The 23946-nt window shown below is 40.1% G+C and overlaps 1 protein-coding gene and 1 long non-coding RNA gene across 3 annotated transcripts in view; one reads left to right on the plus strand and one right to left on the minus strand.

The window, feature by feature from the left end:
* The window catches only part of LOC121896492 (metabotropic glutamate receptor 7-like), a 36553-nt gene extending 13922 nt beyond the window's left edge, over positions 1 to 22631 (plus strand). The window contains exons 6-9 of one of the 2 annotated variants that reach the window (XM_042410422.1): positions 3808 to 3947; positions 8666 to 9601; positions 18262 to 18514; positions 21856 to 22631. In XM_042410422.1, coding sequence (XP_042266356.1) covers positions 3808 to 3947; positions 8666 to 9601; positions 18262 to 18514; positions 21856 to 21992 — 1466 coding nt within the window. In that variant the 3' untranslated portion in view covers positions 21993 to 22631. Of the gene's footprint in view, positions 1 to 3807; positions 3948 to 8665; positions 9602 to 18261; positions 18515 to 21758 lie in introns of both variants that reach the window. The other variant, XM_042410423.1, reaches the window with a different exon arrangement.
* LOC121896493 lies at positions 887 to 23232 on the minus strand. Its single transcript, XR_006096017.1, has 3 exons — positions 23153 to 23232; positions 8632 to 8735; positions 887 to 1167 (listed from the first exon to the last, which is right to left on the minus strand). It is a non-coding gene; the product is annotated as an uncharacterized LOC121896493 (long non-coding RNA).
* Positions 23233 to 23946: the final 714 nt, after the last annotated feature.

Genomic DNA, 23946 nt, shown 5'->3' on the forward strand with positions numbered 1-23946 from the left:
ACAGTTGCTGAAAAAAAGTGGGCTGAGGTGTGGAACTACCTTATGAAATTTCTACCAGGCTTAAAGGATAAGACCTGCAATACATCTATACTTTTGCTATCGTCAACAAATCCCTTTAAAAGACCAAATGCATTAGTTCATCTCTCAATACTCTGACTTCCCTGCTCTGTCTGTGGCAGCCACATGCCCAAAAAGGCCAAGTAATAAAAACTAAAACAGCTGAGCTCTGTAGTTTTTAGGAAACATTACTCAAACATGAATAAATAGTGCATTTGCTGGGGACTATTTTCAGCTGCACACTTGGTGTGCTAGTGAGTATTGCAGCAGCAGGGTGGTGTATGTGGGATAGACTCAAAGAAACTTCATTGGGCAGTGTTCAAAGTGATGAAGGACCATGTCAGTCAGTGCAGCAACGTGGCTCATTGATATATTTAGATTTATTCATTAACACATTATAAATCATTATTCTCTAAAAGTATACTGATCAATCAAAAGTTTGTGTTCTTATGCCCACTGTGTGTTTTGTTGATGCTCATTCAGAATAAGCAATGCGGTGATCAAATTTAACAGGGTGAATTACTCTTTACATTCATTTAGATACAAAAATGTGTGAAAACTTCTGTCAGCGAGCTAAAGGCTAAAAAGCTGCCTGTCTGCCTCCAACACTGTCGCTATGGCAGCAGTGCAGAGTTCCAGCAGGCGTGAAGCCCTTTTTAAGGGGGAACTAAAGAAAGAGAATATATGCAATTGCCTCAGCAGGGTTACAATTTCAAGGAGACCTTAACTAAGTGCAGATTCATGCATGGGACTGAGAATCTGCTGTCAAATCTCAATAACCATCTGGGTTTGTGCTGACTTTTCTGGAATTTTGGTTCCTAGAAAAAAACATTTACCTCCATGTGACACTGACAAAGAAGGAGCCAAAAATAAGACCTCCTTCTTCTCTATCTTCTCTCCCTCTTCCTGTGTTTCTATTATATTCTCAAACCTTCTTACAGGCAAGGTTGTTCTGCTGTGGCTCCGTCAGGCATATCTCACTGCCCCTTATTGCATTTAGACTGGAACCACACACATTATCCTGTGTATGTTCCACTGCTAATGTATGTTTGAGAGCGAAGGAGTGTAAGCTTCCTTTGTTGATCTCCCCACTGCGCCGGAGTCACAGAGCTGAAGAGTGAGAAGCAGGGAAAAAAAAGGAGAGAATAATGATGCGAGAGAAACACAGCAGTGGATCCCCAGTCCACCCACACTGCTCAGCACAGCACAGCAGCAGTGCACTTTTGTCATGTCTTAGTTCAGAGCCACATGCAAATGTATAAATCTTTCATCTTAGACAGCGCTCTCACTAAGGAGTCTACACAGACCATTTTGTTCCCTTGAAAATATCAGGCAATAGAAAACAGAAAGGAATTTCTAATGCCTTTTTATCTGCACAGACAGAAACGCCACTTAATTATTTGCTCTAAAGCTGAAGAGCGCCAAGTGCCCAATCACTCATGTCACTTTATTGAATGAGTTTGTGTGTTTGTGTATTTGTGTGTTTTTCAGCTGGGGCGTGAAGTAAGAATGGTAACCCTTCACAGATTTTGCTCACAGTAGTCAATACTTTGTCAACATCTTTATACACTGTGTCAACAAGTCTACTTTGTCTGTTTGGTGGAAGCAGAAGTGACAGGAAGGTGACTACCACCCGCCGAGTTTGAGTTTGTTTTTTTTCACTATTTCTACTGCCACTACTATTTCACAAGCACACTTGAATTCATTCTGAACAGCCATCATGCTTCATTTTCTGTGCAGACACATGGATATCTATGAATTAGTGTTCTACTTTTAAATGAAGATACAAATGGGTCATTTGACTCCAATATCTCAAATTTCTGCATTGTTAATGTGGAATATACAATCACTGGCCACTTTATTAGGAACACCTGTGCAATCTAATGCAATCCAAAACAGCTCTGCCATAAATTCTACATTTACGAAGCTTATATATTTTCAGTTTTTGTTGACATGGTCAGAAAGGTGATAATTCTCTTTTACGTTTATTAGTAAGGTTGTAGCGGGTGGTGGTGGTGTACTGGAGTGCATTATATTGAAAAGTGTTCCTAATATTTTGCCCCCCCATCATGTATGTTAATGGAGTGGACAAAATATTAAGAACACAATTCAGTATAACACACTCCAGTACTAATAATAAAGTAGAATTATTACCTTTCTGACAATGTCAACAAAAACTGAAAATGTATAAGCCTCATCAATATAGAATTTATGGCAGACCTGTTGTATTGGATTGCATTAGATTGCACAGGTTTTCCTAATGAAGTGGCCGGTGAGTGTATGTGCTGTCACTTTGAATAACAGCAGATAGTGAAGGATTTGTGGGTCTGCATAAACAAGAAAATGGCTACCTAAGGTCTTTGTTTATAATGGACATTGGTGTCAAAAGGAATATCTGGGGGCTTGTCCACAGAATTTTTTTGAAATAGCCCCCAATTCTGTCTCCAGAAGCGGGCTTTTTTACTTGCTACCTTTGCCTTTCTTGTTTTACAAGACTCTTTTGCCCTGGAACTTTTGTAGAATGTTCAATGACAAATGTCCTTGGAAAAAAAGACTGGAGGGAGATGAAAATTCCCCTCTGGCTCATAACTAAGGAAAAGGTACAGTGGCCTTCCATCCAAAAGCCACAAGCTCTGTTCTAGAAACAAAAGACAACATGTTCCCAAAAGTGTTTTTGGACATATGCTCCTGGTCCTTTCTCTACACTTTTTATAGCCAGAGCTATTAAAGTACTTAATTCCCATGCCAAGTGTCATCCGACTCCCCCCGCCCCATTTCAAAAATGGTATCTCCATTCGTGCCGACAAAACCACTGTATGCAGTGCCAAGGTGAACAGACTTGCTGGTTTTCATTCTCCCTCAGCATTGTGAGATGGTAAAAATTACCTCATCAACAATGCAGCCCTCATGTATAAAATAAAGTACAACCATTTTTCCCATTAATGCCATTCAGCATTCACTGCTGTGAGGGAGATCTGAAGTTGAGTGACATCTACATTAACATGCTACCTTGCACTAGCTCTGCAGTCATGAGGATCCTATTATTGAGTGATTTGCACATATCCACAGTACATATGACAGACAGGCTTAAGAGCTTGCACAAATACACATTTAAATAACTCTATTTCTCTAGCGTAATGTTTCAGGTGTCCGCAGTCCTCTCTAAGCTAATTAGTGAAATCTTCAAGGCTCTGCTTGAAACAGGCTGCTACACACTGAGAGCAGATGGGGACAGTATGATGCTTTGGCTGACCTGTTTATCCTCCCTCCATCTCCTGTTGTTGTCCACTGTGTGATTGAAATGCATTACTTTTAACCTGAGGAGGTGTGCAATCATCTTAAACAGCAGTCAGCGTGTGATATTAGAGTACAGCTGGGAGTGAACATATCTAACCACGTTTGAATGTGAAAATATATTCCTCCAGTGGCCATTGTGCAGCCGTGATGGTGCATAGGAAGCAGGTGAGGAGCAGCTACATTGGTCAGTAGGGAGCTCACTTTCTCGTCCATGATTATCATCGAGGTGCAAGATATAGGTCATGATGTTGGGAGGTTTTAACCGAGAGGAAGAGACTCACACACTCTGTGGTCCTTTGTGTCCATACAGGCCACCGCACAGTAAGAGACAAGGGGTTAAAAGTTCATGTTTTTCTCTTATTACAAGAGGGGCTGTACCTTGTCACACCAGAGTCTAACACTTTTCTATTCTGCTGTCTGTTTGCTACATTTCCTCTCCATTTCTCTGTACAGGCAGTGCCGGTACCTCTGTTGTGTTTAACAAGAATGGTGATGCTCCCGGACGCTACGACCTGTTCCAGTTCCAGATGACCAACTCCTCCACCCCAGAGTATAAGGTGGTAGGACAGTGGGTGGAAACCCTGCAGCTCAGGGTATGACTTTTTACCGATACTAAACACAGACAACAGACAGACAATTGCAAATGCTTGAATCTTAATAGGATATCTGGGCTCAGCGATGCTAAGGATTTACTAGCGTGAGGACTTTTTGTGTTTTCTAAAATTGTAATCTCTTATGTGACAAGGGGGTGCACATTATTTGCATCTCAAATACAGAGAGAGCTCAGGTGGAGGTATGTTTTACTTTCAGTCTAATTGATGTATTTTAGGTGCAGGAATAATCTGTTTGTGCAGTTTACCAAGAAAAAGGAAGTGTTACTCTTTACCCAGCAAGATAAATGTTCAGTATTCTTCAGGTGTTCTTTCCTCCAACAAATACAGAAAAATGTTCACACATACTCACACACACAGTCGTGTTTCCATCACTTCAGAGGACATTACATTGACTATTATTTATTTCCTGGAGACTTACCCTAATCATAACCTTACCTTAACCTTAAACCAAGCCTTCATCCTAAAATTGAATGATTTATGGTGTGGGGACATGCTTTTTGTCCCCAAAATGTGACTTTGTGAAGAGACTTTTTTCCTCACAACATGAATAATACAAGCACGCAAAGACGCATGTAAGCCAAAAGCTAAACATATTCAGCAGTTCTACAAAGACATACTTTCAGACTTTATTTAAAAAGGCAAATGTTTATATTCAGAATGGAAACATAGTTTTATCAAAGGTTATCAGATACCACCTCTTTTAAGAAGAGAATTTTAAAATTAGTGTTTGAATGGGGAGAAAAGGCGGTAATTATAGTCACATTTTGTATACTATTAAAAAAATGATTTGATATGTTTCCGCCTGTAAAAGGATGTTAGGTTTGGGCAGGACTAACACATCAGGAGGGATCTGATGTGAAAGAAGAAAGTAGAAAGAAAATGACATCATTTTGTTGAAGATTGCTCGCCTCTCACTGCATAACTTGAAGGACTGACGAAGAAAGAGAGTGGGAGGAAGAGGAAGAACATGTTTTTATCCCAAGTGTCAGTCCATATATGTTGAGTGTTTGGCAGCAGAAATCTGCTGAACATGTTGATGTTGTTTTAAACTGACACCTGAAAACACACCTCCTGTGTTACTCCTCAGTAGCTTTCCTGCAGCTTTTACTGTACATGATGAAAATCTAAATCAATGATCACGTTTTATCAGATGGAATTTAAGGTACACCGCAGAGTACAAGTTAAATCATATAAAAGCTTTGTGCTTTACAGGAAAGGGAAGGATTTTAATATGAGAATTTGTAGAATGTCATTTTTTTGACATATTTAAAAGTTAATAACATAGATATGGTGTTTTTCAATTTATTGGAACTTTAAATAACTTTAATTCACCTACAAAAAAAAAAAAATACTGTCTAATATCAGGGTTCGGTGCAGAGACAGCTGCCGTGCTGCTTTTTAAGTGCGAGGTGTTGGTTTGTACCCACTGTAATAGATCTCACTGTCACAACACAAGAATTGGTTCGGGTGATTCATGTGGACCATAAAGAAACTGATGAGTTTTATTTTATTTCAAGGCAAACATGGTTTGAAATAGCCCATATGATGGGATGAAACCTGAGCTGAAAATTCTATGTATTTCTATGTAACTCAGATTACAAAAAAAAAACATTACATTTACATACAGATGAGTTAACATTTGCATAATGGCTCTCTGGATCACAAGAATTAAACTCGACTGAATGGATTTGATAGCACAGGTGGAATAACGTCTGCTGCTGGAGCTTTGTGTTTCATTCTGTTTTAGTGTGATTACAAACCAAACGCTGTTACAATGCAATTATATTCCAATACAATAGGTATTACTTTGTTCAGTTACACATAAAGAGCAATCTAATTTAAAGGTTACCCCTGACTGAACATACCAATACACTGTGCGATCATTGATAAAGAAGTTCGATGTGATGCTGTTCCAGGTCACAAAAGCTCAAATTAACTGTAAAATTAACAACTATAGCAAAACACAAATGAAAACTACAGCAGCCGTAAGAGAACAAGGTGTCAAAAATCTTGCTTCTGGTCTCCATAGCAACAGAGCTGTTGGTCTCATTACTGTTTCCACACTGTGTGTAATCGGGAGGTTTTCCAGAGAGCACCATTCATTGTCCAAATAACAAATGGCACCTTCATGCCCCCAGATAAATGGCAGATGATAATCTATCCAGACACCACAGAAACAACACATTTGTCATACAGGTACACACAACACACAAACACACACTATAGATGTGTGTGTGTGTATGTGTGTGCTGCAAAGGTGCTGCTCTGTATCTGAAATTATTGTCAGTTGCAATATTTGGTGGAGGCAATGCTGTTTATATCCCTAGCTGGAGTCATGTTGTATGTGATGGTACCTGTAAGTGGTGGAGTTTTTTATCTGCGGATGTTCATGTTAAAGAGTGACATGATCTATATGAGCGTGACTTAAAATGTCATAAATGGTAAGATGGTGGTTCATCTGTTGAGAATTTCCATGTGTTTAATGTGTGCTGACATTGGTTTAAATTCCATTGCAAACCACAGAAATGAAAAGATGAGCAGTGAAGCGGAACAGTACATTTATGAAGTAATAGTTAGATGAGAAGATCAATGCCACTCTCATGTTTGCCAGTTAAATATGAAGTTATAACCAGGAGACAGTTAGCTTAGCTAAAATCCCTCCTACCAGCGCCTTTAAAGCTCACTACTTAAAATCGTTTGTGTGATCTGTACAAGAGCCCAAGTGTTAAAATGAAAAAATGTGGTCTTACAGGGAGTTCTATGTTTTAATTATATTTCTTGGCCTTGTGCAATGATGTGCTGGAGTCTTGTCGTCATCATGAGATTGCCAGGCAACCAGCAGTGTGTTTATGTGCAGATTAAACAAATGAGATATAATGTGCTACTTGGTGAGCTTCACGATTTTTTAACCTTTGGACAAAGGCAGGGTAGGTGTTTCCTCCTGATTCCAGTCTGCATGCTAAGCTAAGCTAACTGTCTCCTGGTGATGGTTTCATATTTAGAGGACATATATGAGAGCGGTATTGAGCTTCTTATCTCTCTGCAAGAAAGAGAATAAGTATATTTCCCAAAATGTCAAACTATTCCTTTAAGTCATGAATCCACTTCAGATCAAGGTACGATGCACACTAAAAATATTATCACTAAAAATAGTTTCCATTAATTTGTTATCCTTTTAAATCTGTGATATCAGAGCAGTTTTAAAACACAAAGAAATAATTAAAGCAGGAGTGTGAGACTTCTGTCTCCCCTTTCTGGCAGTGAGAGTAATTACAAAAACACCGTCAACACATTTCAATCACGTAGGCACATGTCAACACACATGGCTTCATTGTAGCCTACTCCATTGTTTCTGTTGTGGCTGTAAAACGGTGGATAAATAGTTTTGAGCATCACAACCCCCGTGAAATTATTCGTTTCACTATCAGAATTTAATCCATTTGATCTAATAACATTTGGAAAGTCTAGAGGAGCCACACAATTAAATTATTTTGTCCCCATTCAAGTTAGCAAAGAGCTAACCAGAAGTTAGCTGGTTAGCTCTGCATGCGCAGTATACATTCATTCGGCCAGCGCAGGAATGTCAAACCCAACACCACATTAAAACTACCGATATACTGTGAAATACAGAGAGATTTACCCGGCAGTGATAGACTTCATCAGCATTGTGTGAACTCGTTTGGCAAGGGCTTGAGTGTAACAGATATTCATTTATATGCAAAAGTTCTGCACTGCAGGTTTAACCTTTATATTTCAACCAAATGTAGGAGATTTTAATGGTGGTTTTATGTAGTTTTCTATATTTTTTCATTGCTTTTTGTTGTCCAGCTGATTTATTTGGGTTACATGTCTGATGTATATTGTTGTGAAACTGTCTAAACCATGTTGGAGTACCTTTAATCTTCTGGTGCTTTTCAAGCCACGGATCACTACTCTTTCATAATAAATCAAAAGATAAGCTCAGAGTCTCATCAAAGCTATTTTAACACCCTAACAAAATATGTAAGAGTCCTAAAAAATTCCATTTCTTTGTGGCTTTTGGCTGACTTGTATGTTGAGACTATAGTTTGAGCTTAAATCATAAAACACCTCAGGGCCTTTTGGAGTGGAGTTTGAAATAGTTCTGCAGTGTGTCTGTAAACCCCACTTTTCATTTTGATGACAAGATCATAAGTAGAAATAGCTCCGCAAAGTCTAAAATAGGTATTTTGCAATACCAAATCCCATTCTCCTTCCTTCTCATCACATATTTCATACCTCACTGACTCCTGTATTAAAACATAATGTCTTTTGCATTTCATATTTCTTTATTTTATTTCACTGAACAATGGTAAGCTCTGTTGCCATGGTGATTTCAATTACTTTCAAGTATTAAAAAAGGCAATCCCTCTAAGAAGTTGGTGAGGCAGATGTTGTACTGTATTAGGTTAATTGTTTTTTTCGACCGTTTAACTTTTTTCATCTGTTTTCAAATATTGCGATGTACTTTGTTTTTTCAAATATGAGCGCATGAAATTCATGATATAATATAAAGTGGCCGATCCTTAAGTTGTGTTAGAACTCTATATGAATGTTATGTCAAGCTAAAAAAATCAGGTTTTTTCACCATCTTCATGGTCTCTCATCTCTATTGATACCTCTTGCTTATCTGTCTGTTGCTAACCTTCTCTTCCTGTGCTGTGTCATCTGTCTCCCAGCTAGAGGAGCTTCAGTGGCCAGATGGGGAGCAGGAGGTGCCTATCTCTGTGTGCAGTCTGCCCTGCAAAACTGGAGAGAGGAAGAAGAGGGTAAAGGGCATGCCGTGCTGCTGGCACTGTGAACTGTGTGATGGCTACCAGTACCAGTACGACGAGACTTCCTGCAGACTGTGTGCCTACAACATGAGGCCCAACCCCAACAGAACCGCCTGCCAGCCCATCCCGATTATTAAACTGGAGTGGCACTCTCCATGGGCGATCATCCCTGTCTTCCTGGCCATGCTTGGTATCATCGCCACTATCTTCGTCATGGCAACCTTTGTACGCTACAATGACACACCCATTGTCCGGGCGTCAGGCCGAGAGCTGAGCTACGTGCTGCTAACTGGCATCTTTCTGTGTTACATCATCACCTTCCTCATGATTGCCAAGCCTGACGTAGCTGTGTGTGCCTTCAGGAGGATCTTCCTGGGTCTGGGCATGTGCATCAGCTACGCCGCGCTGCTCACCAAGACCAACCGCATCTATCGGATCTTCGAGCAAGGAAAGCAGACAGTCACGGCCCCACGCTTCATCAGTCCCACCTCCCAAATCGCCATCACTTCCAGTCTGATCTGTGTGCAGCTGCTGGGCGTGCTGGTGTGGTTTGCTGTGGACCCGCCAAACACCATCATCGACTACGATGAGCAGAAAACCATAAACCCCATGCTGGCCCGTGGCGTACTGAAGTGTGACATCACAGACCTACAGATTATCTGCTCACTGGGCTATAGCATCCTGCTGATGGTGACCTGCACCATCTATGCCATCAAGACAAGGGATGTACCAGAAGACTTCAATGAGGCCAAGCCCATTGGCTTCACTATGTATACCACTTGCATAGTCTGGCTGGCCTTCATCCCGATTTTCTTTGGCACAGCCCAGTCTGCAGAGAAGGTGAGTCATTTCTTTCTCCCTTTCTTTCTTTCGCTCTGTCTCTGTCACCACCCTTCTTTGGCTGTCTCTTTGCCCCCTCTCAAAAATCTCCCTTTCATTCCTTCAGCCCTGTTTTTATCTTGTCCAAACACATGAGCACATGCATATTTGTACAAAAACTAAATAAAAACACTAACAGTACATACAGGGAGAACACACACACACACACACATTTTGTGACTGTATAAGTTATGGGTTCATTTTCTTTTGATTTCAAATTCATATGGCTCCGATGTGCATGGAAACCCACACTAGGACCACCACAGACAGAAATAAGCATATTAAGGCGGAGGAAGAATTGATGTTAAGCACCAGAATCCTGAAATGCCTGAGGAGTGAAATGGATGGGGGTGCCGGCAGCTCCAGATGCCATTATCTTAACTCTTATGCCCAGGGCTCAACATATACTATTACGCCTTATTCTGGAGAGGAAGACAAGGAGGTTGAAGGGGTGGAGGAAGAGTAGGATAACGAACTGCAGGAGGATGAAGGCAGGGAGAAATGGGGGGGTAAATAGAAGTTTGATTCAACACATTCCATCTCTTGACAGCGGCGCTCTACTCAACAAAGCATTTGACATTGGGTGCTACCGGAGTTGATTGAGAATATGACATTTTGACCTTCTGTGCTAGTCATTGCTTATCTGGGCAGCCCTGGGTAGAATACAGATGCATTCATCTGCTGGACTCATGAGCTACACACGCTGCTTGGCAGGCCATATGTACAAGACGGAGTGGAAGGGAAGTTTTCCACTGACAGAATATCGATGCTGACAGGAAAGTGTTACTCCTAACCTTTTGAGAGGCACGCCGTTCAATATCCTTCCTGCTAAGCTACCGCATGAGATGGATCAGATTTTCCTCATCTCAATTTGCTGCTGATTTCATAGATGAATTACACCCTCAGCAGCGATTAGGAGTTCATTATGTTACTCGCAGCGACTAGCGAGGCAGTAATGTGTTTATCTTTCCCCTTTATGCAGTTAACTCTTTCTTCACACTCGCTGCTGCCTTACACTCACCTCTAGTTCACACCGCAGCATCCTGGTGTAATGGCCTGTGTGGGTGCATTTCTGCTTGCTCCCTAGCCACTGCGAGTGAGAAGTGCCTTTGCATGTCTTGGAAACCTTCTTTGCAAAAGCTGCAGTGTAGTTAAGATGAAGTGCTATCTTATTCATCATTTGAGCTTACTTAAGGTTTCAGAATGAACACGCCTTCCTCCCAACGTCTGTCTCTTTGAAGACTGTAGTTACTGGCTTATTAGATCCCTGTATGAATACTTCAGTAAAAATTGGTACAGTACAATAGTGAAAAAATATTGTCACTACGTGACAGAGATGTGTGCTTGTGTGTGTAGATCTGCATGTGCAAAGACTAAATGTGATCAAGGATAGATTAGTGTTTGACTATATCCTCACTTTATGATTACCTCACTCCATTGTGTTTTTATATGTGTGCACAGGTGGCTAAACACTCAGGCAGATTTGAGTAATCTCTCTTACCCCACGTTGTCCAATATCAAAAGATTTATGAATACACTGTGGTGATATGCTGCCAGCTGCCAGTGATAATCTAAAAATTCAGAGGGCTGTCTGACCTTATGTTGCTTTATTGCATTGTATCGTTCAAGAGTGACCTGGCCAAGAGAGCAGCATAAACATTATTACAACGATAAATGCAAACAACAGAAACAGACAAATACAACTGTCACACAATACAAACAAGTCAACACGATATCCAGTTAATATGTAAGACAAGGTCAAGGACAAAAATCCAGTTATGATGCATAAACAGGTACAATTTTCTAAAACAATTTCAGTGAAAATTTCAGAGCAATCACACTGACCAGGAGTACTATTTCCTCGATCCTTGAAATTGACCTAAATTCCCTCAAAGTAATCAGCTCTGACAATTTCCGGTCTACCTGCACATTATTCCAGGAAGAAGGTTCAGCATATTTAAAAGCTTTTTTTGCCTAATTCTGTTCTAACTCTGGGGACAAACATGTCTAGAATAGCGTGAGAACGCAAGTAATATTGATTTTGGTTTTTACACATGTATGTACACAGATGAGGAGAAATCAGCCCAAGGAGAGATTTATATATAAAAGCTAACCAATGCCTTAGCTGAAAACGGCTTTCCCATAACATTCAATAAATTCAAGTGAGTGCTCTGGGTGATGACTGTATGCTTTCTGTGTTTGTCTGTATGTGTTCGTGAATGTGTCTTTTATGGTTTTCTTGTCCTCTTTTCTTTGTGTGCCTAGTCAATGTAAAGCACTTTGTAACCTGTGTTAAAAAGGTGCTATATAAATAAAGTTTTACTTACTGACTTACTAATGCAAAAGTCTGCTTACATACAGAGATGGCCACTTAGCAGCAGCATACAGAGCACAGTGGTGTATGAGATTGCCACAGCCAGTAATGAAACATAAAGCACAATGGTATACAGTGTCCAACGTCTTTAGCCACTGTTCAGGTACATTCATAAAGAGCAGATCGCTGTAGTCCAATAAAGGTAAAAATGTTGCTGAAATCCAGTGTTTCCTTGCCTGGAGGAAGAAACGGGATTTATACCTAAAAAAAGAAACTTAATCTAAGTTTCAGCGTGGAAACAATGCTTTTAGTGTATGATTTTAAAAACAAGCTGATCAGTAATAATACCTAAATACTTATATGTTGTGGCCATTTCAATTTCAACGCCTTGAGCAGTTGAGATCTTAGGAAGATTAGATGTTAACGCTGCCATTTGAAAATAGCATGAATTTAGATTTGTCTACATTTACCCACAACTTAAGTTGAGTCAAATGGGACTGAACAACATCAAAGGCAGACTGCAGGAATTTAAGGGTTTGTACTACTGAAGGGGATGAGAAATAGATAACTTTATCATCTGCATAAAAATGGAATGCAGTATTTGATAAATTGTAACAGAAATTATTTACATAAATGGAGAACAGAAGTGGTCCTAGTATGGAACCCTGGGGCACACCTTTTGATACAGGGAGGAAGGAAGAAGAAGACCCAGAAAACTGGACACACTGTGTTCTAGCTGAGAAGTAATTTGAAAACCAGCTTACAGCATGCCCAGATAAACTAATATTGTTGAGTCTATCCGCCAAGGTGACATAGTCAACTATGTCAAAAGCCTTGGACAAATCAATAAAAAGAGGTGCACAATATTTTTTGCAGCCCAGCGCCTCAATGTCATTCACCACTTTAAAAGCAGTGTTTATTGTGCTGCGTTGTTTTCTAAAGCCTGACTGATGTTGTGATAGAATACCATTTGTCTCTAAAAATTCTTGAAGTTGTTCACTAAAAACTTTTCAAGGACTCAAACACATAATTTAGAGATCAGCCTATAGTTATTAAACAACTGAGGGATCTCCTCCTTTCAGCAAAGGGAGAACATAGGCGGATTTCCATATGTTAGGAATCCCATTGTTGAAAAGGATAGGATTAAAAATATGAGTCAGAGGTTCTGCCTCTGAGAGAAGCCATGCAAAAAAGTTAACAAAAGATCACAGAGCATCTCATCTCCTCCTGTGCACCTGCATGTGCTCAGTGAAACCACTCCACACACTCAAGTTAATTACTGTGAGAGTCACCAGTATCCAACATCAGCTGTCCTCATGAATGGGGATCAACTAACTTTTGAAACAAACTCCAGGACTGCATGTCACTGTTGAAACTGACTTTTGATCAGTTCAGAATCAGATAACAGAAATAAAAATTGTGTTTATAAAGTCACAAAAAATGTGTTGTTTAGATAGATGTACTATATGGGAGGCTCGGTAATGTCTTTAACCACAAAACAGTCTACAGTTCAGAAGAGTAGGGTGATGATATAATGAAATATTTTCCCTGCAGCATGGAAACTTTCTAGTAAAACACCCACAAGAGTCAGTCGTGCCTAAAAGAGAGATTCATGTCATGAAAACGCATATACCTCAATACATGTCTGGAAACCACTTAGGCTCTTGTAAGATGCCTCCTGTACCCACATGAACTTCTTGAAGACCAACCGTGCTGCCAAGTATCATTACTTGACTGACTGATGAATATCTCTACTGCCTCTCTCCAGCTTTCAGCAAGTAAATCAAAACTGCAACTTCTAATCCTCCTGTCTCCCTCCAAACTGTACTTGAACTTGACACTCATTGCAGAATGTGAAATCTTTTGAAAATACATGTAATTCCCCCACCTTTCAGTTGTTTTATGATTGAAACCTTGAGAAGATTGCACCAGAGGCAGACTGCAGGCAAAAAGCTAAAACCGGTCAAGAAAAAAGGGTTGTGGTTTTTAGTTTGAAAATAAATGTTGAACATTCTTCAAGATGAAGAAGATACCGTTTACCACACTCAAAGTAGAAACGATGATGACATACTGCAGTTTTCCTGACAGTTGCAGTTTGGAGAATTAGATGTGGATGAAAACCCAAATACAGAGAATAACAACACTTATATGCATAGGCCAATAACTTGGGTAACTAGTTACCAAGGTTACATATGATACCAAAAGTAATAAATTGCTTAAATCTTATACTGATATATTCCAGTACGCTGTTTACATAGTCATCTTTAAAGATCCCCTCCAGACATGTTTTAGAATTTCAAAAATATAAAAATGATATATGTTTTTCCACAAAAAAGTACAATTACTGTATAAATTCTTAAAATGACACAAAGAATGAAGAATGCCTATAATGTATGCATGCCATGTTTTGCATTTATTGTATTGTGCAGTATTGCACACACAGCAGTGATATTTAAAACTCTCTTTGGGCTTTGGTGCATCTCTCCACGGAGAACATGTAATTTTCTACTTATGTTCCCTCTAGATGGTGAAATTTTATTCCTGTAGTGTCACCCAGTCCTGTGAAATACCCCATAATAATATGGACACATCTGTCTAATATTGTAGCCATGCTATAATTTGAAATAAATTGGTAATAAATTAGATTTAACCTGCTGTAAGTTAGTTGAGATATCCTTCATGAAAATCAAGCATTTGACACCCTACCCAGAGGTACATAACTGTGTTCAAATACAGGTTTTTATTGCACTGAGGAACCTTGTGGTGAGCGTTACCTTTATGATCTCTTCGCATAAAGATAATGTGAACAAAATTTGATGTTATTACTGCTGAAATAGTTGGTTCTGACAGAACCATCACTTTTGCAAAGCTTCAGTTTCCCTGCTGAAAAAAAGCAGTTGTGAGGACAGCAGTTTCTGCAGGAACAGTATGTGTTCTCCTCTGCATCAGCACAAAGTCAATGACAAAAAAATCACTCAATTTTCATCAAAACAGTACCTTTTAATAAGCTCATCTCTCCTCTCACTGATTGTTTCTTCCTGAGCACCATCTCCCTGTGAATAGGCTCCTAAATACTGAAGAGATAAGAGTCCCTTCCTAAGTTAAGAAAGTTGATTAAATAATTATACTCCTATTCTTAAAAGTAGAACCAAAGATGTATCAATCTGTGGATCTGATTTCCTATTCTAGAGACGTTTGATAACTACGGGCCCTCAACATAACACTATAAAGACAACAAATTGCATTCAAGAAAACATCAACAGTGACTTCCTCAGATTGTTTTGACTTTTAATAGCCTGCTCTAACAAATTCAGAGATGGTTATATGTGTCATAACCTCTTTATCTGCCAATCGTGAAGCCCAGAAGTGGGGATCTTCGGTGTAGAGTCAAAATGAAGAGAAGGCCATCCACAAGGAAAATGGTGTCTCCAATATTGAATAGGGCTTTGCAGCACAAAGCCAAGCAGAGTTATTCATGACATGAGCTGGGCTAGAAAGTAGGCCACCCAAAACAACAAGAGACATCCAGGTAGTTGAGAGGAGACTGCAAATCCCCCGAATCCATTATTGAAGGCATTCTCTAACGGGGCAGAGAGCATCCTAATTGTCACTTTCTGAATCAAGTCCTTATCGCTATGTGCATTTATAGTCCTCAACCATACCCAACTAAATTGCCTTTGCAGTAAGTATATCCCTGGTGGGTATAATTATGAGAATTACCCTCAACAGCTTTTTGTCTAAATGAAAGACATATCGTTTGTTGTGGCTGGATGTTGGCATTTGGCTTGTCAATGAGATGTAAAATTCCAAAGCAACCGTTTGATTCCTGATGAAGACGTTAATAAATCATTACTGCGGCTATAAATAGAGAGTTGCCAAGCAGTTGTGAAAATGACTTCATGTATTTATTTATGTTAAAGCAACAGGAATTAATTATGGATGTTCTGTGACAAGCTAAACATTTGAGTGGTGGGTGAGAGGGCTACGAATTTGGGTCAAGCTCATAGAGAGGCACAATGAGAAACCCTTTCTCGGTGATTAGAGGCAGTAAGAAAAGGGATTTGGTTTGGTGTGTTTATGTGTGTGTATATCTGTATTAGAGGGAGTGAAATCCTACATACCTACATGTTTTTGTGTGTGTGTGTATGATTTTGGTTGTGTGTGATGAGTACGAGCAAGCACCTAATGCTTACTGTGTGCCTGCTCCCGAATCTACTCTCCTGCATGGTCAATAAATCAGTTCTGATAGGGTCAGCATTGCAGCGTCTAAGGTATCAGAATCTCATTAAAAGCTTATTCTAGCCGTGTTTAGTTGCTCGCACCAAACTCTGTAATGTTGCCATGGATACCAGACAGGTTACTAGCTACCAAACATGGAAACACAACACAGGGCGGAGAATCTCTGGTGATTACACTTGACGCCATGTGCACTCCTTCGCAATGCTTTGATCGGTTGCCCCAATATCTAATCATAAACACTGCAAACTCACATCTCAGACACAACATTTCCGCTCTCCTCCAGCTTAGAGTGACACAGAACAGCACCGAGAGCATTGTGATATTCATACAGTTATTAATGCATGGTGCGCCAGCCAGATCACTGCCTCTGATGCTGCTCTACAGAGAAACAAAAGGGGAGTGAGAGAAGGCAGTTGAGTGCATTGGCATGTTGATGATATCAAGCATCTGAATGATTGTTGGAGATTGAAGACAAAGGCATGACTGGCATGTAAATGAGTCTGCCTTGTATGAAAGAAATGACCATTAGTCGTGCTATTTACCAAGAAAAACGGTATGCAAATGGTGACATTTCTTCCTCTCACTGAAGCGGTGAGCATTTCGGTGCTCTGCAGATACACTGTGATAGCTAATGTGTTTACAGTTGTATCCTCTCCCCGTCCACATTAACAGCGGTTGACTGAGAGGCAGCATATAAGTGACATCTGATGCTTTCGAGTGCAGTAGATTAGTGAGGAGGCTTTGGTGATCTGCTCTTGAAACAATAATGTCCCCTCTTGAAGTGATTTTCCCTCCTCCAAGACCCTTAAATGAAAGAAGAGCCTTTTGCGTGTACTCTGAATCACCAACTTTGCTCCTCTCTTTCTCAAAACACCACCTCATAATGAAGTCACTCTATGAATTCTGTGTTAACCTAAATTATAGCGTGATCTGGGTTATGTAAGCTCACAATTACAACTCGACAATGTGAAAGGTGTTATGCAAGCTAAGAAAAGGAATCTCATGCAGAAAGCATGTAAGAGAATGCACCTGTGTGTGTGGCTCACATGAATGGCAATCTTATGAATGATCTCACCACTTAACGCAGTGAGAGCCTTTCATAAGCTGCACTCCACTGCGTGCAGAGCTGCAGAAAAACAAATGTAGACCTGTTGTACACTGCAGATGCCGTGTCCCCAGTCCATGCTTAGTCATTTATTGTACTCCAGGAGGAATTTACATTAAAATGGGCCTGGGTACAGGATTGTAATAGGAGGTAGCAGCTCAAAGGCTGTAGATTGGTATGATGAATGCTTGAGTGGTGAGATAAAACATCTGAAATGAAGGGAAGGAGAGGTGACTGCAACATGTCACGGACAGATCCTCGCCCGACAGTGTAGTCTATCAATCTATTCAAGAGTCTGAGTGGACAGACCAGTAGAAAGGAGGCCATGCGAGGACATTTTGATAAAGTCTTGGCGGTGCTTCTGCTATTGTCATTAATACGCTTGAACCGTCTTTGACTTGAGTGAGTAGCTGCAGGTCAGGCTTTAATAAATGCTGCTGAATTATGTTACGCTTGATTGCTCCTTTCCCCCCAGCGACACATGGCAAATATCCAGACCAGCTATGTATCTGATGATAATGTTAGATTATCAAAAAAAAGAGAAAAAATTTAACATTGAATTATCAGGAGGTTTTGTATCATATTAGAACATAAAGTAAACATATCATTTAATGATTTTGGTCCTTCTGTCTGGATTGTTCTACACTCCGGGAATAAAAAAACTACAACGACCAAGTTTTTTTTGCTGGATGCTCAGATTTTGTTATCAGGCTATGGTTATTATTAGGTTTTGCCTTATCACTGTTTCCAGTGTGACTGTGCTGTAATTGGCTACAGATGTTTAGCCACATAGCGCTCTTGTCCATCATTTTTCTTGATAAGGGTTTAAATGCTACTTCTGAGTTATAGAGCTGCCAAATTAAAGTTCATACCTCATACAAAGGAACTGCCCATTTTCATCATGTTTGCTGCTATTTCAGTCTGTATTAAAATCACGCTTTACCTGTCTGCTCTCCCTTCTAGCTGTACATTCAGACAACCACCCTGACCATCTCCATGAACCTTAGTGCCTCAGTAGCACTGGGCATGCTCTACATGCCCAAGGTGTACATCATTATCTTCCACCCTGAGCTGAACGTACAGAAGAGGAAGCGTAGCTTCAAGGCTGTGGTCACAGCTGCCACAATGTCATCACGTTTGTCCCAGAAGCCCAACGAGAGGCCCAACGGAGAGGCTAAGACTGAGCTATGTGAGAACCCTGCTGCTGACCCCATGAGTAAGTAACTCAGTGAGAGAATCATAAAGCCTTGGAGCCACATGTGCACCAAACTCATTTACGTTTACATTAGACCACACTTCACAAAAGACTTTTGGTCAAAATGCATTTAGATTTAAAATATATTATTTAACATAAAAATATATTGATAGCTCCACATTTTGTAATCTACTATATTAAAGCTGTGAATACAAAAGTAATATGAACACTGTGAAAACTATATGTTTGGTCACATGTAGGCTAAATATATTCTGTGATAAACTCTATGATGAATCTGTGATACTAACATCACACACATATGAAATTTATATCTATATTTATCTATAAACACTCACTGGCTACTTCATTAGGTACACCTGTGCAATCTAATGCAATCCAATACAACAGCTCTGCCATAAATTCTACTTTTACAAGCTTATACATTTTCAGTTTTTGTTGACATTGTCAGAAAGATGGTAATTCTACTTGATGTTTATTGTTGAGGTCGTAGTGGATGGTGGTGGTTATATTGAATGGTGTCTCTAATATTTTGTCCACTCCACCAAATTACATGAGGAGGGCAAAATATTAACTCATTAACTCATATCTCTGTGTTTTGTCTTCAATTAATTAATAAAGCTTATAAAAAGATTAGGGTGTGATACAGACCACAAAGAAGACTCAGGAGCTGAGATCTACATTTACAGTATATGTGTGTGATGGAGGTTTCAGTTGGTTTTAAATCTTATTTTTAGACTTATATGTCTTTTACTTTCATATCTTTCTCATTTTTTTTTCTTGTACTAGAAAGTCCCATTCCAGCAATTTAATTGGTTGGCTACTTGGATAAAATAATGTATAATGTCCTATAGAATGGATCCAGTTATCTCCTTCCCTGATAAAAGGTTAGACCTTTAGTCCAAGTGCACAGCAGCATGAGAGAAGATGGGGGAATAGCTCTGTGAAAAGATTTGAAGAAGCATGGCTTTGTCACGGGAATGGAAGGAGATAATCTGTCTCTATAGCTATGTGTTACTCATACCACCCTTCATCTGAAACAGTAAGCATGATCCTGTTAGCAAAGATAATACCGGGTATTACTTTCTGAGTGGGGAAGCCTACGTACATCCATAGTTAGGTGATATAGTGTTTGCTTTGGATGAGAAACACCAACACATACGGAAATGCAAAAGCTGGATTTCAGACTCTTGCCATGGAAGCTCTTTGCTCTTCTCTAGTGAGGAGAAAGCCAGGGATGATTGACAGTTCATGCAAATCACACATCACAGCCTCCAAAGGTCTCCTCTCCCACAACGCTTCTAATCACATAGAGCGATCATAGCACCCACAGGTGCGCCATCCCCTCAACCCCTCTTTGAATTATGCCTATGATATGACAGATTTTCCTGGGAATTTCTCCAAACACCCAACAGTTGTCACACTCATCTGTCAATGAGCCGAATGAGCTTGTGTATGTGTCTATGCAATACAACTGTGTGTGTGTATTTGTGCGTGCAGTTTTCAGTGTGTGTATTAGTGTGTGACTGAATGTGTGAGTTATACACACATAAGTCAAAGAGCTGATGCAAGTGTATCCAGGGATGGGGAGCATATCCTTGCCAGTCACACATGTGGCTCATCGAGCAAATACACTCTCCATAGAGGGTGAAACCTAAACATCTGTCGCAACAGCACATCAAAAGTCCCCAAGCAGGGCACGCAGTCTCTAGGAGGCCCTCCCAAAAGTGCAACGTGTCATCTGTTCTGTGCGTCTCTCACCTTCTGTCTCTCCTATACATGAATGTCTTCTCGCCTCGCCTCCCCTCCCTGCACACTCTCTCCTCCCCTTGCCCTTCTTTTTTAGCGGCAGTGGAAGTGACATTTATTAATGGCGAATTTATGTGCATGACCGCCCCGAAACCTGAACTGTGGCTCCACCATCCCTGGAGACTGTCCGTCAATTCCTGTAACCATCAGAGCGCCAAATACCTCCCTTTCAGTGCCCATCAGGCCTATCCGAGATGACTCAGAGTGATTTAAAGGATTAAGAACATTAGAAGTTCTGCAGATTTACATTGGTATTGATACAGTGTCAGATCTTTCTTAACCTTCTCAGAGATGTTGAAATGATTCACTATCTTGTGCTATTTTTCCTGACTTAATGCTTTTCAGATCAATTTCATTTAACAAAACAACTTAACAAAGGACAAGGGACAGGACAAGAGAAAAGAAAATTTATGAAACCACAATGGATGAGATAAATAATCAGCTATCAGTATTAAGAATTAAGGTGATAGCAGAGGTAGCTGTCTCAGTCTCTGACAAATAAACACACATGCATAAACAGCGCCTGGCTCAAAAATGACTGATCTTCCTGAAGACTGTTTATGGTTACCAGCAAAAATCTGTTGTACATTTACTTATGTTTTATTCATCATACTTGCAGGCCAAGACTACAAAATGCAGCTGTAAAGAAATGGTGTGACTTTAATTGCATAGCCCATGGGAGATGGTTGCCATAGCAGCATTAAAGCAGTAGAATGAGAATTTATAGCAATGTCTGTGATTAAGGAAATGTACATCGACCTTCTCCTATTGTACACAAAGGACAACACAAACGCAAATACATATATCCTTGTACTTGCTGTTTATCCTCATGAGCACAGTCTGCTGACTACAGTCACACGTCCTCATTCCAGCCTTAACCCCTAAAATAAACTTAATACAAAGACTAACCTTAACCCTACACTTCATTCTTGTCCTCCAACAGTCTTTTCAAGAAGTCGTGACAAGCCAGAGTGACCTCGGTTCGCAAAAAATGCCCACACTATGAACGTTTTGAGACTCAGGCGGTTCTCATAATGATAGATACACAGGAGGACACACAAACACACAGTACCTAGGCACTCAGCCACATTCTGATATGTTTCCATGGCAATCCAGACTGGGATCACATTGCATGCCCTAGCATTTGTTCGGTGCCCACTTGTGTGGTGTTTGTGTTTTTTATCACTAGTTAGCATCTGAAAATAGAAACTAAGGCTTTACACAGGGGCATTATGAGTCGAAATGATACACTAGGCCAGAAAATATTGCTACTGATTGCACACAGCTGGTGCTAAGAATGCACGGCACAGTAAAAAGAGTTTACTAAAGCATATGATGTTTATTTGCCTCTGTTTGCGAATTTGAAAGATGCATCTTCTTGTTGTTGTTTCGTTTTAGCGGTGCTCCAAGTAAATCGTAATCTTGTTTTTTTTCTCAGGTCAAGCAACCAAGAAAACATATGTGAGTTACAACAACCTCAGGATCTGATCTGCTTGAAAATGAATGCTGTTTGTCCTTTATCTGTGATTGAAAAGGGAAGGGAGCTGTAGAGGAACAGAGAAAGACAGACAGAGTCAGGAGAGAGAGCGCAGGCATCCCAGCACCACCTGCAGTACCTATGCACTCCAGGACTGTGGATAGCATCCAACCTTCATCCAGACATGATACATGAGTCCTGACAGAGACTAGCGCAGCTGCAGGCCAGTGTGGCTGGGTTGGCCTCCAGAACCAAACTGTAGGTTTTTAAACTTGTGTTGTGGCCCCCTTCTCTCTGACAGAGGTCAACTTGCCTGCTAATAGGGGTCACTGTGAACGAGGACAGTCGTAAAAAGGACAGTGGATCTACTTTCAAGATTTTTTTTTTTTAAAATGTCATTAAAGCCATATTCTCTTGGGGTTCCCATTATCTGATTTCTGTTTTGTATTGTTTATAAGTGATTTTCTTCTGTGCCTCTTTTCTCTTGAAGTTGATTTAAATACCTTGAACAGCAAGCTCTGCCACATACAGTATTTTGTTTTACAGAAATCAACTCAAAATCAGTCCCAGATGATTATTATGTTAGAGTGATGGGCATTGTAAGTATATTTTTTTGTAAATATTTGAGAGTATTTTCATGTTTGGAGTACAAAAATAGATATCCAGTCTTTGTTCAATTGGATTTGGATGGTAATGAAAAGCACCACAAAGTGTTCACTTTGCATGTGCCAATGTATGTCTGTTCTATTTGATGTAAACAAAAAAAAAAAGAGAGAAATAAATTCTGAAGATGATAATGAGCTTCAGCATCCTTCTGCAGTTTGTTTTCTTTACCACTGAACTTCATTAAATGACAGAATATGGCTTTAATCTGTTGTTGAATTGACCCCCTCCCTCCATCCCCTCCCACCCCTTGTATCTGCAAGCATGTTTGTTTTATATAGTTTCGTACTGGGTATATTATGCCTAATTATAGTGTGGGAAACAAGCAATCATGCAAGTATGTGGTGATGTCTGTCAAATTATGAACATGTAATAAAATAATTTTGTTATCTTTTATACAATGAAACCAGACAGCATAGTTATTTCTGTGCATGAGTCTGTTTGTGTGACTGGCCATGTTTGTGTTTTAGAGCAGGAGAGCGTATCGCATGTTTAAACTAATGTATGAATAAGTACCATTAATCACTGTGTTGTTTATGGGTTTCTGTAAACCGATGGAAATGTCATGCGCTCGTTTACTGTCTCACCCCATGACAGGGTACATTAGCGAGCTCGCTGAGCTGTGCTGTGATGCAGAAGAGATGAGACCCTGCGAGAGGAGAGAATGTCCACTAGTCGACTCTTTTACTCACCCTTTGCTCTTTCTGTCTCATCAGTTGTTTCTCTCTCACTGTTGCTCCTTCCAAGTCTCAGCACCGATCCCCTACATGAATAATATAACGTCAGATCAATTTGTCCTGCTGATGACCAAGCCTTTACGAGCTAACCACTCTTTATTCCCGTTCCTGCCTGCAAGCTTAATGTTACTATTTTCAATATTGATTATTATATAAAAACATGAATAGGCCATGCATGAGAGACTTCTGTTTCTTCTCATGGTAAGCGTCTCCCTCTAGGCTGTTACATGGGCAAATGATAAACGACCACGAGATGCTGATTCCTCTTTTTTTTGCCTGAGTGTGTAAGTGAGGGGGAGAGCGAGTGAAAGAGAGGGAATGAGGTCCTTACCCACACAGGTTTTCTGTTGTTTCACTTTCCATTTGTCTGGCATCTCTCTTAGCTCCAGTGGGACCAGATGGTCTTTACTTCTCATACGTACAGTCTGTCATTTTCTGTTGCACACAGCCAAGAAAAATCCCACTTCTGCCCAATTAAGACTAGCCTCTCCCCCACCAAATTAATTGCCTGTGTCAGTGTCTGTGTGCTGTAAAAGTAATCAGTAGGGGCTGAACAGAGTTTAGATCTGCAGCTCAGCAAAAAGAAAAGAAACACTAAATAGCTCAATAGCACCTTGGATGTCGATATGAAGCAAAAACTTAAAGAGAGGCGATGTTTGAAATGCAGGAATAATTTTAAAATCTGAACACGGTGCTTGTTTGGGATTGGTTTTTACCTGTCTAAAATAGTGAGAGGTATGTTCTACTCC

The sequence above is a fragment of the Thunnus maccoyii genome, chromosome 4 (assembly GCF_910596095.1).
Source record: "Thunnus maccoyii chromosome 4, fThuMac1.1, whole genome shotgun sequence".
NCBI lineage: Eukaryota > Metazoa > Chordata > Actinopteri > Scombriformes > Scombridae > Thunnus > Thunnus maccoyii.